General features: G+C 35.5%; 1 protein-coding gene across 1 annotated transcript in view; it reads right to left on the reverse strand.

Moving 5' to 3' along the window:
• Tyr (tyrosinase) overlaps positions 1-15,220 on the reverse strand; it is a 59,237-nt gene that overhangs the window by 29,674 nt on the left and 14,343 nt on the right. Inside the window, exon 3 of the mRNA XM_028774776.1 lies at positions 9,073-9,220. Within this exon, the coding sequence (XP_028630609.1) occupies positions 9,073-9,220 (148 nt within the window). The remainder of the gene's footprint in view (positions 1-9,072; positions 9,221-15,220) is intronic.

The following is a 15,220-nucleotide window of genomic DNA, read 5'->3' on the forward strand; positions in this document are numbered from 1 at the left end:
CTTCTCTCCCCATTCCCCTTCCTCCTCTCTCCACATGTTCCTGTCCTGGACAGCCTTTCCTCTCTCTCTGTCTCTGTCTCTGTCTCTGTCTCTGTCTCTGTCTCTGTCTTTGCCCCTCTCTTCCTCTTTCTGTCTCTGTCTCTCTGTCTCTCTCTGTCTATATCTCTATCTCTCTCTGTCTCTCTGTCTCTCTCTGCCTTTCTCTATCTCTACTCCATCCTCAACTCCCCTCCCCATGCCCTAAATAAACTATATTCTATACTATATCAGTCCAATGGCTGATACCCGCAGAGGCATCCCTTTCCACCTCACCATACCACGCCTCTACCAAACACATCCTGGCTCTTTCTTTTTTATAAAACACAACACTGAGAACAACGAAATCTACAAATAAATCCAGGTCAGCTTTGGGTACACAGAGAAATCCTATCTCAATAATCTCTGGAATGGGATTAAACAATTTCTATAATAGATCTCTGTCTGGCTGGTTCACTTCAGCTGTTCTGGCCCAATCTCCTCTTCAAGCTGACTGATTCAAACTAGCTTTCTTCAGTTTCTCACTGAATTGCTCTGTTTGGTCTGAAACTAATGCTAGCAATCTGTTGTAATCTTCTGGTTCCTCCTCATTCTCTGGCTGATTTTTGTCTTCACCCATATCTAGCTTGTTCTCTCTACAAACTGTCTCTGTAAAACTGCCCCAGTAAAACCGCCTTCTCTCATTCTCATATTCTCTCTCTGTCTCTCTCTGTCTCTCTCTGTCTCTCTCTGTCTCTCTCTGTCTCTGTCTCTGTCTCTGTCTCTCTCTCTCTCTCTCTCTCTCTCTCTCCCTCCCCTCTCTCTCTCTCTCTCTCTCTCCCTTCCTCCCTCCCTCCCTACCCTTCTCTCCCCCTCCCTCTCTCCCTCTCTCTCTCTCTCTGGTTCTAACTGCCTGTGCTCAAGAACTTCATGAACTCGTAAACAAACTCAAGTGCGCTCAGCTGAACTACACTGACTCTGACTCATTCACTTACCCAACTGACAGTTCTCTTCCTGTCTTTCTTGTGAGAACTTGACATATACTATCTCTGACTCATTTTTTTTTTCACATCTTTCCCTGATGTTTCGCTTTGGCCCTAAATATCACTTTCAAACATAGCCACTTCGTTCTACAAGGTAACCTTGCCTACATTGTTTGGAATTAAAGGTGTGCGCTAAACATGTGTCTATATTCCAGCCAAAGGGATTTAAGGTCTGTGACATTTCTGCATTCCAGCCAGCTCACAGGGACCTAGAAGTCTTTGGATGTGAATCGTTGCCAGAACAGCCAAGTTGCTGGATTAAAATTCCTCCACATTGATAAGTGAGCAATGATTTCTTTTTCACTGAACTTATTACTTCTTTTGTTTGCTTGCATCTTTTTATAGCATTATTCTTTCTTTGACTGGTCCTCATCTTGAGTATCCTTGAGCTTACCTTACTTTTTAAGTTATTATTTCTAGTTACGTCAGTATCATCCTCTATTATTCTATTAGAAGTTATTATGATAACTTCTGTTGACTTTACCAATGAAATACACATGAACTGTTTTCTTCCCATCAAACCTCTGGTTGATAGCATTAATTAATGCCACAGAATGATTCCATCTACACTGAAGTTTTCTTCCAATAATCTACTTGAGTCAGCAAACAACGTAACTTGAAATATCTTAATTGAATTACTTCAATTTTGTCAATACCTGGATATTATTAGAGAAGTCCAATAATATTAAAGAATTGGTACCCAGCCAATGACATTGTTGAAAAATTGTGGAACCTTTAAGAAAAAGGTCTTTCCCTTGGGGGCTCCCAGAAACTGACCCAACAACCAAAGAGCATACATGGGTTGGACATAGGCACCCTACACACATGTAGCAGTTGTACAGATTAGTCTTCATGTTAGTTCCCCAATAACCAGAGTGTGGGCTGTTCCTGAGTCTGTTTCTTGCCTTTGGATCCTGTTGTCTCTGACTGAGCAGACTTGTCTAGTCTCAGTGGGAGAGAATGTGCCTAGCCTTACAGTGACTTGATGTGCCAGGGTGGGGTGAGGGAGGGGTTATGTGAGGGGAGACTTGTAGGGGACTGTGATCAGGATGTAAAGTGAGTGAATAAAGACATTAATGAAAATAAATAAAAAAGTTAGATAAAATTTCAAACTGGAAATAGACTCTTGGTCAAGGGAAAACACAAAAAGAAGGTCTTCACAGGAGGTTCTTAGGTCATGAATATCATATCCTTGAAGGGTAATAGGGGACCTCAATATTTTTGTATTTTTTACATTGACATCCTAATCCTGAACACAGTGAGTTATTTATATCACACATTCCCACTTTGATCCATTGACTTGCCACATATGTAAAAGCAACAGAATCTACTAAACACAAAATGGAGTGTTTAGAAACAGCCAACACAATCACCAGGGACTATGTGGATATCCAGGGGCTGAGCAGAATTGTCCCTATTATTTATTGGCTGTGGTGCTCTTGAACTGGTCCCATCTTTCACCAGAAATAGTACTTGGGACAGTAGGCCTCATACCTATCCCAGGGAGCACAGTGGAGAAGGCCCTGGTAGCAGAGGGTGAATGAGCAGACAATAAGGTCATAAGAGCAGGAAAGTTTATCTCTCCTCCTGCCAATGGCAGCACTGGGTGGTCAAGACAAAGCAGAGCTGGAGAGTTTGCCCTTGTAGCACAGATAAGGGAAAGCCCGAGTACTGACTACCTCAGCAACTACCCAGATTCAGATCCAGGGTTCTGAGTTTGCACATCCCCAAATCTGTATGATCTGTCAATCGTTAGGACCAGACAAAGGGCCAGTCCTGCTGATCCAAAGCTTCAGGATCTCTATGACCCCAGAAACAACAGGAGTCCTGGTAAGGATCCAATATTGATGCTGTCAAAGAAGCCAGAGACATTGACCCAGACCAATGACTCATGGTAATGAACATGTACAAGTGAAGATGTGTGAACAGAAATATATACTGTGGGACATGTTATGACACACTACAGCTTCCACAATGAGATATTTTTAGTGTGTGTGTGTGTGTGTGTGTGTGTGTGTGCAAGATAGAAGACAGATATGAAGGTATGGGGAGATGAGCAGGACTAGGGTGCATGATGTGAAATGTGAAACTCACAATGAATCAATAATAAGTAAATCACCAAAGCAAAACCAAAAAGCACGCTGAAGAAGCCATGGGGAGCAAGCCAGTAAACCATTTTTCATCGCCTCTGTGTCAGATGTTGTGATCAGATTCCTGTCTTCAGTTGCTAACCTGAATTCCCTTAGTGTTAGATTGTGACATGAGCGTTACAAGGTGAAATAATCCCCTCCCCAAACAAACAAAACATCAAATCAAAACAAACAAAGTAAAAGTATCATATTGAATATAAAACCATTGGGGTTGGGTGTGTACCTCAGTAATAAAGCACTTGAATTGTGCAAGGTCATGAATTCTATCCACAATACCATACACAAACACACAAAATACTGAAAGCTATAACATCGTATGTATACTAATTATTAAACCATTTTCTGCCTTAATATAGGAAGGGTTAGAAAATAGCAAGTATCATAGTAAAGATCATACGAACATTATTTCAAATCAGGCATGCGTAGTACTAAATCATATGGTCTTAATCATATGATTTATGATCCGCAGGGATCCTGTTTTCTGGCAATTTGAATTGTTGAGTAGCTCTGTTGGATCTGCTATTTGAGGTTGTTACAGAAGTTCTTTCTGATCTTTGCTCTCTAAGTATGAAAGATGAGGGTATTTTCTATAGTCCTACTGCTTCTGCTTGACTTGGTTAAATACGTTATTGTCATGTTCAATAGTCTGTTCTACCTCCTGGGAACTGATAGTATGCATTCCTCCTTAGTTTAAACTAAAAACTCTGGGGGGTGGGGTGGGGAGGGTTACCTTCCTTGTGCCTTTAAAGAGTTTGGCACATGATTTTTAAGATTACTTCTCAGATTTAACAGTGAAGACTTATTTTCAGATTTAGTAATGAAGACCTATTTTTCTTTCTACTGTTGCCAGTGAAATATTCAGGTTAACAATATTGTAATTCTCCTAATTCTAAATCACATTGATTCTACAGATAGTTGAGAGATTTTCTTCCTTATAGGACATGTTTAAGGTTACTTGTCATAGCAAGTAATTTCTTTATCACAAGATAAAGTACAATTCAATGTCCTTGGGTGAATATTTTATCTCACAACAAAATGTTATTGATAACCCATAGTGGCTGACTGCTCAAAATTATCAATTACATGACACTTTAGGAAGTCTTAGTGGATTGCTTCTAGGAGTAATAGACAGTATTAGATGCCAGAGGTGATCAATATATAGACCCTGTCAGCAGAGAGCTCAAGATTTACTGGGAGAGACACGCAGGGATCAATCTAACAAAGACAAACTGTTTGAAGAGCTAAATCTAACAGGAAAAGCAGCTGGGGAAATGTGGTCGAATATGATTATAATGGTGCTATGGCAATTTGTTATAGGGAATGAATTCTGATTCAGAAAACAAGTAAGCATTTTAAAGCACGGTATAGGCCAATAATAAAAGAAACACACAGAGAGCAGGTTTCCCTCTGACATCCCATCTGATAGAAAGTGCAGACTTGAAGATGGATCTCTGATTTCTGAGATGACCTCCTTCCATAATCCTGATATTTCTACCTTTGTGAGCAAGCTTCGGCCTCCAGTCACCAGTGGGGAAGCAATCTGCTGTTCATTCCTGAAGTCTCAGGGACTGTCTTGCTGCCACCCTCCTGCTTGGACTACTGTGCTGACAATTTGGTACAGCATCTGATTTGAGGACATATGGTTTGGGCAGCCTTCTTACTTAGCAAGTTAGCCCAGGGGACTCTTGGTGAGTAGAGTGGAAGGAAAGCCTCTTTGGCAATACATCCAAGAAATCACTGCAGGAGAGATAATTATCTGTAACTGAAGATCAAGGCAGGCTTACTATTCCTAGAATGCATTAGTTCATGTTTACACTTAGCCAGGATTTTCCTACCCTCAAAAGGCAGGCTTCAGAGACTTGCTGAAACAGTGTACCAGTCCTGGAGAGCACTGAGAGAATAGCAAATACAGACTATGTAGCCACTTTTAAATGTCTTCCTGAGTTAGTCTTTGTATGCTGTGCTATATTTTTTAAAATTGAGATACATTATACTGAAGAAGGTTCATTAACATCAGGGTATGTGAGGAGACATAGGTCCAGAGTGGTCTACTAGCTTTTCCAATCTCACATAAGATTCACTGAGCTTTGCCAGAAGTTTCTTGAGGGTTCAGGCTCCAGAGCTAATGAGTTTCTATTGCACAATTCTTTTAATATTTAGGAATTAGGGTTTTAAGCATGAATTACTACTGGTGAACATCTTATCCTGTTCATTTTCCTCTGCTCATTTGGTTCCTCAGCCCGTCTACCTCCACCATCTTACCATGGTACACAATGACATCAGACTAGTATTTGAGAATCAGTTAAAATGGCTGGTGTAAGCTGGAAAGGAGAACTGGCAACAGGCCCATCTTGGTCAGTCTGGTTTCTGATTGCCAAGATTTTGTAGTTCATCCTGCTTGGATAGTGTCTTCTGTAGCAAACACATTACTTGGTTACCGTTAAAACAAGCGCTGTAATGATAATTCCAGTTTTCCCACTGGTAGAAGACTATTCTCTCCTTGTCTATTAGTACATATACCTTCTAATAAGTATTTTATGAAGCAGATTTATAGCAGGTGATTTAAACTCTTTAATTCTGTTTTTTATCTGTAATGTAATGGCATAGGACTTAACTGATACAGTGGTAGAATCTGTAGATATGAAATGAGTTCATTTATGCAGCATACTAAAAATTCAGTATACATCTAGTTCCTTATAAATGTTACTTATCCTTTTTGTACTTTAGTAGATTTTATAATAATTGAGGCTAAAATGAACCTTTTCTAACTGAAAACTTCTATATAAGTTTTGTTAGCTATAGGCTGAACATTTTCCCTTTCAAATGCCACCAATTAAAATTGTATCTATATTTTAAGAAGTCTACAGTCATAAGTATATTCCATAATTAGTGGATATTTCCTTTGTGATGGTCACAATTTTAGTGTTGTGAGCTCATAGGCTAATGGGGATGCCTGTCGGTCTTCACCTCAATAGTGTTCTTTTCTTCACTCCCAAATGTCCTTGTCTGTTAAGTTACAGTTACCAAAGGAGCTCCATTTTACTGTATGTTACTTAATTTACATTATATAGCTTGGATAGAAACAGATGGAAATGAGAAATATGTAGTCAATGCTGTCTGCTCGAGTCCAATATGGCATATATAGGATATAAAATGTACTTATGAATGTATGTATCCAATGATAATTGGATGTATGTATGCAGAAGTGTATTTGCATTTGATCATATAAAGCTTTGTGTTGTAAATTTAACAGCAAAACAGTGTCTTAATAAAACTCCTTCCTGCTCCCAAACATTCATCTACAGTCTGTGCTACCCACCACCCATCCATTATTTCCTGAGGAAGTCATCATTTTCTCAAAGGTTGAAAATGGAAACATTTTTACCAAAGTAAATCACATCAAAGTAAGGCATGGATGTGTAAGCCTTAACACAGACAATTTCCAGGAGAGAATTTGAAGACCAGCTGGTATACAAAATTGATAGGATCATTACATTTAGAACTCTCACCACCATGGCATGCTGTGCCAAGACGGGAAGATATTCCAGAAGTCAAGGCTAGAGAAATATCATGTAATATATAAAAAATACTAAGCAGCACTTTGAGTTGAATTGCCAGGAAGAGTCCTCATTAAACCAACCTATGAAGAGAAGGCTTCAAAATTAATATCTCACCAGAAATCACTAAAAAAAAATCTAGTAGGAAATAAACAAACATTTGAAATACATTTTAAGAGTTATAGGTAAACAAGTGCCCATCTCCTTCCACTCTTGAGTTTTCAGAATTGATTCCATCATTGGCATTATTGAAAAAGTATATTTATCCATTTCTAAATATTAACAAATTGAAAAAAATAATAAAATTGTGTCTATCCTCAAAAACAGAGATAGTTGACTAATATTTATTTATGCTTGCCTCTCCTTTATTAATAGGGAGATTCATACATATTAAGACACGTATGTAGTTGAAGTAGTAAATATCATTAGCCTCCATCCCTCATTTTATAATATGACTAATACTGTAATGCTCATAAATTGTAGATACATTGGCATTATTTTAATGCTCTCTAAACTTGCCTTAGCATGCAAGAGCTCACTACAATTTATTTTGTGAAAGGATAATAGGAAATACATTCAACCAGTTCTCTACTCAATTTTTAAATTAGCATATTTTAGTTGCACATTACAATCCTTCATGTATTCTCTCAACTACACATTACATGTTGTCATGCTGAGTACTGAGTAAACTAAGTCATGACTGATAAAATAAAACTTGAGCTAATGATTCAAGATGTGTTTAAATAAACTAGTACTTTGATGACTATGATACAATGAATTAAGTTCTATAGGAAAATGAAGAATTTCAAAAGACATAAAGTAATTCAATAAGATCCATGGAAAATGGAGAGAATTGTATAGAGAGGAATGTACCTAAAATAACCCTTGACTTCTAAATATTGATACAGACCATTCTTCCATGGTTATTAACAGCCTCAGTTATGAAGAGAGTATAGTGAATGCCCAACCCATTCTAATTATTTCTTGAATATACATTACTGAATATATAAAATTAAGGAGATATACTAAAATATTTTTACCTAGTAATACTAAATAAGTTGGCAAAAATATCTCCAACACCTCAATAACATACTCTGTTTCTTTATGGTACCATTTTGGTATCATTTTTAATATTCAAACTTTTAGTGTACTGTTGAAGAACAGTTATTCAAATTGCTAGATAATAAGAATATTATAGCTCATTAATATAGGATATCATTAAGTACTATTACTTCTACCACTCAGCATTATGACCAAAGTGATATCATTATAATATTTCTATTATATATGTACCCCAGAGCCTGTAGGGTTGTCATCAAGTCAGTTGTAACTTATATGTGCTGCCTACTGTTCACACACATCTCTTTAGTTAATTTCATAGCTTGCTTGCTTTTAATAACCTCTGTATTCTTCATAACTTCTCCCAAAGACCATATTTAAAGATAAGAAAAGGAAAACTCAGAATACTTCCATGATTTGTCTAAACTCCCAATGATGTTCATTGACGAATTCTAAATATCAAAAAAAAACCCTTTGCATCCAGTGATCCATGATAGTAGTAACCATTCCAGCACATTGTTATTTCTGTGAAAATGCTGAAACATTAAATATCAGGATATATTACAGCTGATTCTCTAAGGTCTAAATGACTAATCTCTTTACCTAAGTCCTCTCACATCCACATGTCGGTTTGCTTTAAAAATGTATAAAAGTATTAGTTTTAAACCATGCAAATTGCTGTGAAATAATAATGTCTTTGTCTCTTTCATGAAAACTGTCACGTTTTTCTTCCTTCTATACACAGTAGATTCCCTATATTCATGTTTTTACTCTTAACCATAAATGTCTACAAGCTTTCAAATTCAGTGCTAGGAATATACAGCCTCATAGTCTATGATGAATCAAACTAGTACATGACAGTTCTGCATTTGCTGTGTAAAGTCAACCTGTAGGTATTGACTATCCAGTATTAGATTTAAATTTTATTAATTTGTCCTAATGTAATATCAAATAAATGATACCCTAAACTGTTCCAAGATACAGACAGCTGTATCGGACACCTGAACTTGTCGCTTAACTTGAGATTCTCTATTTCCTTATCATACTCTACATCTTACTGGTTTCTCTTCGGTAGATATTACTTTAATAAATCATTTGAACATTTAGTCTTAGCTTAGGTTCTCTCAAAATAGCAAACCAACATAATTTATAAGGTTTGGTATGACAATTAAAGTCACATTTGAAACACATGTTACTAGTACATTTAAGTGCAATAAACACACAATTTATGAGGAAATGTCAACCAACCTGTCCACAAAAGCATGATGAAGAAGAAAAATGGGATCATTGGCTGATCCCTGTACTTGGGACATTGTTCCATTCATAAAGATATGTAAAGCGTTGTGCATGCTACTTTGAGAAGAATCCGCTATTCCTGTGATTGGACTGGCAAAGCCTGTTGACAGAAAAGGAGATTTAAAAATGATTGAAAATCCATATGAATATCTCATCTCACCTACAACTACAGAAGAAATCCTAATTTTAAGTAAAGAAAATCAATAAGAAAACTCATTTAATATCTGGATTCTGAATATTCATTCAGATTTCTTCGGAACTGAAAGGTATTAGGTGGGATACACTTTGTGGTAGGTTAAATGGTGAAATAAACTGGGCCAATATGGACTCCCTAATTGTACATCTGTTAAATCCTTCAAATACTGCAAAGTCCCAAGAACCTTTGCAATAATCAGCATTCACTCTGATAGTGCAAAAGTATACAAAATATATCAACAACATATTAAAAATAACCCTGAGAGGAGTCTTTGTATGCTCTAGCTTTCTAGTTCCAACAAATATTTAAATTCTGGATCCTGGTTCTAGAAGAAGCATAAAATTTGTGATCAACCTTATACTCATTCATCTGTAATTGTCCAAGGACAATCAGATCAAAATGCTTTTATTTTTGCAGAACATTCATTTCACAGAAAATTAGAACTCATTTCAAAAGCAAAATCAAGTTCTAATCTCTCTGTAAATTCACTGTAAGAACAAATAATACTCTCTACTGTCCTTTTTTGTATACAAGTACTAGGGGTGTGTTCTTCTAAGAACTTTACATTATTGATTTCATATAATTCAGAATCATCATACAGATTAGTTCTTTGCATTATCATAGATTTAAAATAAAAGGCTTAGCATGCTAAAGAACTGCATATGTTTATGTATGGAAACAGGAGTTGGAAGAGAAACCTATTTAATTACAGAATTTAAGCTTTCTTAAGCAATGGTTTACTGTCTTCCTATGTAGCAACATACTGTACATCACTGAGGAATATCACCTATATAGGAATAGGCTTTAAATTTTAGCTTTAATCATAATCATAGTATCAAATAAAAGCTTTAGGAACTTCAAGTATGGTCTTATATATATATTTTAAATGTAACCTAATTATTTTTACCAGAGGTATAAATAAATTTTGAGGAATAATTCAGAGATATTGCAAATAGTATAAAATTTAAAGATAATGTAGTTTCTAAAAGTTAGCCACCTTAAAGATTTAATATTCACATTCATATCTAAATATCAAAATAGCCGAGCGGTGGTGGCGCACGCCTTTAATCCCAGCACATGGGAAGCAGAGGCAGGCGGATTTCTGAGTTCGAGGCCAGCCTGGTCTACAGAGTAAGTTCCAGGACAGCCAAGGCTATACAGAGAAACCCTGTCTCGAAAAAACAGAAAAAAAATATAAATATCAAAATAGACTCATATGTCTTAATATTTTATAATTTTATGTGCTTGCTAAAGTTTATTACTACAGAATTATTAATGTAAATGTTACAAATTCTACGGTAAAGATTTTTTTCAGGTTGGTGAAGTTTAGGGCCATGCTAGTCAAATAAAATTTATGTTGGAGGGAAAGAACAAGGCAGGAAGATCAACATATATCATGACAGTAACTGTTCATTATAGTGCATAGTGCACTTGGAAATTTCTAAGAAAATAGATTGCAAACATTCACACTAAGGAATAGTAAGTATGTAAGATAGCAGACGTGATGTTTAAATTGGATTAGTTATTGTACGATGTGTCTATCAATATTAAAATATATACTATAAATATAAATACTTGTCAACTTTTGCCCTAATGTTTGTAATGTCTTTGTTTTTGAAAGCATAGAAGTTTTCACCTCCCCTTGAAAATGCTGTAATAAAAGTGGAAATACAATGATAATTTTTGCAAAAGTAATTATACAAAGGGATCATGAAGTGCAGTAGTGTCAGAAGACATTCAGTAACCTCTCAGCTAGATGTGTTTTAGACAATTATAGTAGAATGACGATATAGTAGAATAATGGCTGACAAATTCCCTTCAATCTTTTTGTGCTTCTGATTCTTCTGAGAGCCTAAAGCACTGAGTCTAACTAGACCTGTTTCAAGATCCTGCTGTAAAGAGTTCAGCAAACCTGGCCTTAAGTTATTTACAAGAAAGAAGTACAGTATTTGTCAATTTAGTTAACTATTTTTTTTTTGCTTCACTTCTTGTCATTGATATAATAGAAAATAGCTATACACATTTCTTAGGATCTAAAGATAAAATCTCATAGCTGGTATGAAAGCATCTAGCATCAATCTGATACTAGTGGTAGTTTCCTGAGTAATAATAACAGCACTCTCTGTCACCAGATTTAGTAGATAAATGAGTGCTCATTTTCGATGCTACTAACCACAAACATGTCTTTTCTGTGTGTATCCAACAGAGGTTGGCAATACAAAAGGCAATTTTCTCATCAAAACCTACATGGGGCCCTTAAATTTTTCTAATGTGGTATTTGCCAAGGGAAATATCATTAGAGATTTAAATGTTAGTAATGTGGAAATAAGTTATTTTCTATTTTACTTCTTTACACCTCATTTGGAAATATAAGGGAAGATTATGGCTATTGAAATTATCTTTATAAAATAGAAATGATTACTCTGTCAAGTTCATTTTTGTTGCATTTTACTCTTTCCTGGAAGAAAAATCCCAATACTTTCATAAAGTCAGGAATTCAAGTATCATACATGTACATAATCTCATTTGTATAACAGAATTATTTTACATTTGTCAATATTGTTGTTGTTATCCCAGTTTTTCTAATGAAGAAACACCAGTTTAAAAAATTAATGTAACTAACACATCTGAATTCAAACTAGCATTTGAAGAACAAAAAACTTAAACATAACTCTAGTTGTCTTGAAACCTATGATCTTCTCCAAATAGAAAGTTGGGTTTCTTCAAAGAGATCAGAAATGACTCAAAAGTGAGATCAAATAATTTACTTTGACTTTTTATAAGAAAAGCCAGAGTTTCAAATGTTTCTGTATTTAAAAGAAAAATATCCAACAGAGATTGAGAGTTACAAAGATAGTCTTCTCCATAAAACCTAAGATGTTACATATGAACTGCCCAACACACTTCAGACATCTTTTTGTGGTGTGTTCTTGAAATTAGTTTGTACACTTGCCATGTTTAAAAGCAGCTACAGGAAAATACAGGATGTTAGGATAATATTTCACTTGCTTGTTCTCAAATTTCCCATGTATAAACCATCCAACAAGCCAGTAAGGACTATGTTAGCAACCTCAGATGCCAAAATGACTCAAGTTCTTTGCAAAGAGCAACAACGATCACTACAAGTATTGAGAGCTATGTCTTTAAGTTCATAGGCATCATTCCTATGAGAGATTTAAGAAGAATTATGGATGAATGACAATAGGGAGTTTCAATTTGTCAATCTATATTCTTTCCTCTTTTATTTCTCCCCCAATTCTCCTCTAAAGAGATTTGGGTTATTTGTTTTAGATATTGATGTTTATCTCTGATACCTAGAGATTTGGATTTAATTGTTTTAGAATTGAACTCAGTCACTTATAATCTTAAAAGCCCCTAAGTGATTGTAATGTGCAATCAGGGTTGAAATTTACTGAATGTGACTAAATTTTTCTTTGTTTTCTAAACCTAAACTTACACTTCAAAGTATTTACTTCTGATCATGTTATTTCCTTCACATGAACTTTCCCTCTTCTATACTTTGACATTAAAAAAGAACCAAAAATAATTCTGCCTTTAAAATCTCACTGTGGAAACTGATGTTGTGAAATAATTTTATAGAAGTAGCTAATACATATTTTCTTGAAAATAAGCTACTATATGTCAGGCAGTGCAAAGGCCTTTTCACGTATATTTTCTTGTTTGATTAGACTTTTTTTCCAGGCTGTGGAATCATAGGTGATGTTGAACTTACATGGTTAAATCTGCTCAGTTTTGGGGTGTGGAATAACAAGTAACTACATTTTCACTAGAAAGAAGCATCATTTAATTTTTGGTTTTATTTAAACTGATGTGAATATTTAAGTTATATTAATCATTCAAAATGGCTTGGAAATAGAAACAAAGAAAGAAAGCAAAACAGCAAACTCATCTTAGTGCCTGTAAGGAGCTAGGTGACTCGTAGATCCTTTGATTAACTTCTCTCTTAACTTACTCTCCTGACAAGAGACTTGGCCAAAGATTACAGCATCACAGTCTCTAAATGACACAATGATTTGGGAAGATTGTATTTATTGTCACAATTAACATCAGTTATAGCTGAGATAGAAGATGTAGATCAAAAAAATGTAGTTTATCAGTGGGTCTTTAGGTATTTTGGAAGCAATCTAATTACTAGGTTTTTTTTTTCAAAGAAGATGTAATCTTAAATCCATAAATGGAATTAATTTTCATTTTTATTTATTGGAACCTCTTTTAAAAAATATTCTCTCTCTCCTTCTCTCTCTTTCTCCCTCTCTCTTGTGCGTGCATGTGTGTGTGTGTGTGTGTGTGTGTGTGTATTATGTGAGTATGTAAAGACGTATCTCAGTAGAGATCAAAGGACAAGTTGATATGTTGGGCCTTCTCCTACAGGGAGACTGGGTGTTTTGTTGAAAATGTGTGTGGAAGGGATATGGCCATGAGCTTCCTAGCATCTCTCATCTTAGCAAGGGTCTGCTGGTATTAAGACTTCTGGCTTTTGTGGGTTAAACAAGCATTAGTTTCTAATATGTGTGCAGTACTTTGCCCACTCAGCCATCTCTTCTGCTATAGAAACATCTTTAAGTAGATTTAATACAACTGTCCAATTTGTAGGAAACAAATCAAGGAGCTGATCAGTGTGGTATAGTGCTTGGGGAGTGTTTTTCAACATTCAAATACTGTGAATAGAAATCATGATTTTTTTTTTTAAGTTTTAAGAGGGTAGTCACAGATCCAGTATCACCACTTATAACACTAAGATGCTCTGAACCTCACTGAGAAAGACACGCTCAAAAAGGGATGGAGCTTGTCAAGCATGGAACCAAGTGCTGGCCATGACTTTGATGCATATTCAAGATTTGGTTGCTTTTGTTTTTTTTCTAATTCTTGTTATTGTAAGCCATGATAATATCAATAAACTCATGTAAGTGATTCAGTATAGTTCTCTAAAATTGTAGTTTTGAATTACCATAAGCCTTAGACTAGTTTCTTAGAAATTTGATAACAGTGCTTGTATGTATACCTGTGTATTCGATAGGCACGTTATCAATACCCAATATTCACATAACTTTGTAAAACTGGCACTATATCTATAATGCCATCTTCCACTGCAAAGGTAATGGACAATGTATTCATTTAAACTTTTTCTGAAACTTATTTTAAATTGTTAAATGTTTTTAGTTTTTAATGTTTTAAAAGTTTATAATATTTATTTTTACCCTTTTAAAGTTTTTTTTGTGCCTGCAGAACCACAGACATATTGCATTATACAACAATCAACTACAAAAAAATACAACAACAAAAAATAGAAAAGAGCTCCTTAAGTAAATTTTTATTTATGTTTCCTTCTCCTTCCTGTTCTTCAATTTTGGTTGAATTAATGGTGCCTAGTGCTTTTGACATAGTTTATATATTGTGTTTGTACTGTGATAATTTACTAATGATAATGTTAATTATTTTTAAAAGAATATGGGGGAATCAACCATTCCACAACACTTTGCCCAAGATAATTCTTTACCTTTAGAATTTAAAACTCTGTGTCCTTGGCACAGGTGGCTTTATACAGAGACAAATGAGTGTTGCTCAAGAAGTGCTCATATGTGATATATTGACTAATTTTTTAACAAGGTGATTTTTTTGGTTTGAATGAGAATGGCTCCCTTAGGCTCCTCTACTTAAATGCTTAGTCATAAATTGGTAGAAGTGTTTAAAGCGAATTAGGAAGTAAGGCTTTGTGAAATGATGTGTGTCACAGTGAGGTGGTCTCTGTCTCTGTCTCTGTCTCTGTCTCTGTCTCTGTCTCTTCTCCTCTCCTCTTCTCTCTCTCTCTCTCTCTCTCTCTCTCCCTCTCCCTCTCCCTCTCCCTCTCCCTCTCCCTCTCCCTCCCCTCCCCTCCCCTCCCCT

The sequence above is a fragment of the Grammomys surdaster genome, unplaced genomic scaffold (genome assembly GCF_004785775.1).
Source record: "Grammomys surdaster isolate TR1022 unplaced genomic scaffold, NIH_TR_1.0 242, whole genome shotgun sequence".
Taxonomy (NCBI): Eukaryota; Metazoa; Chordata; class Mammalia; order Rodentia; family Muridae; genus Grammomys; species Grammomys surdaster.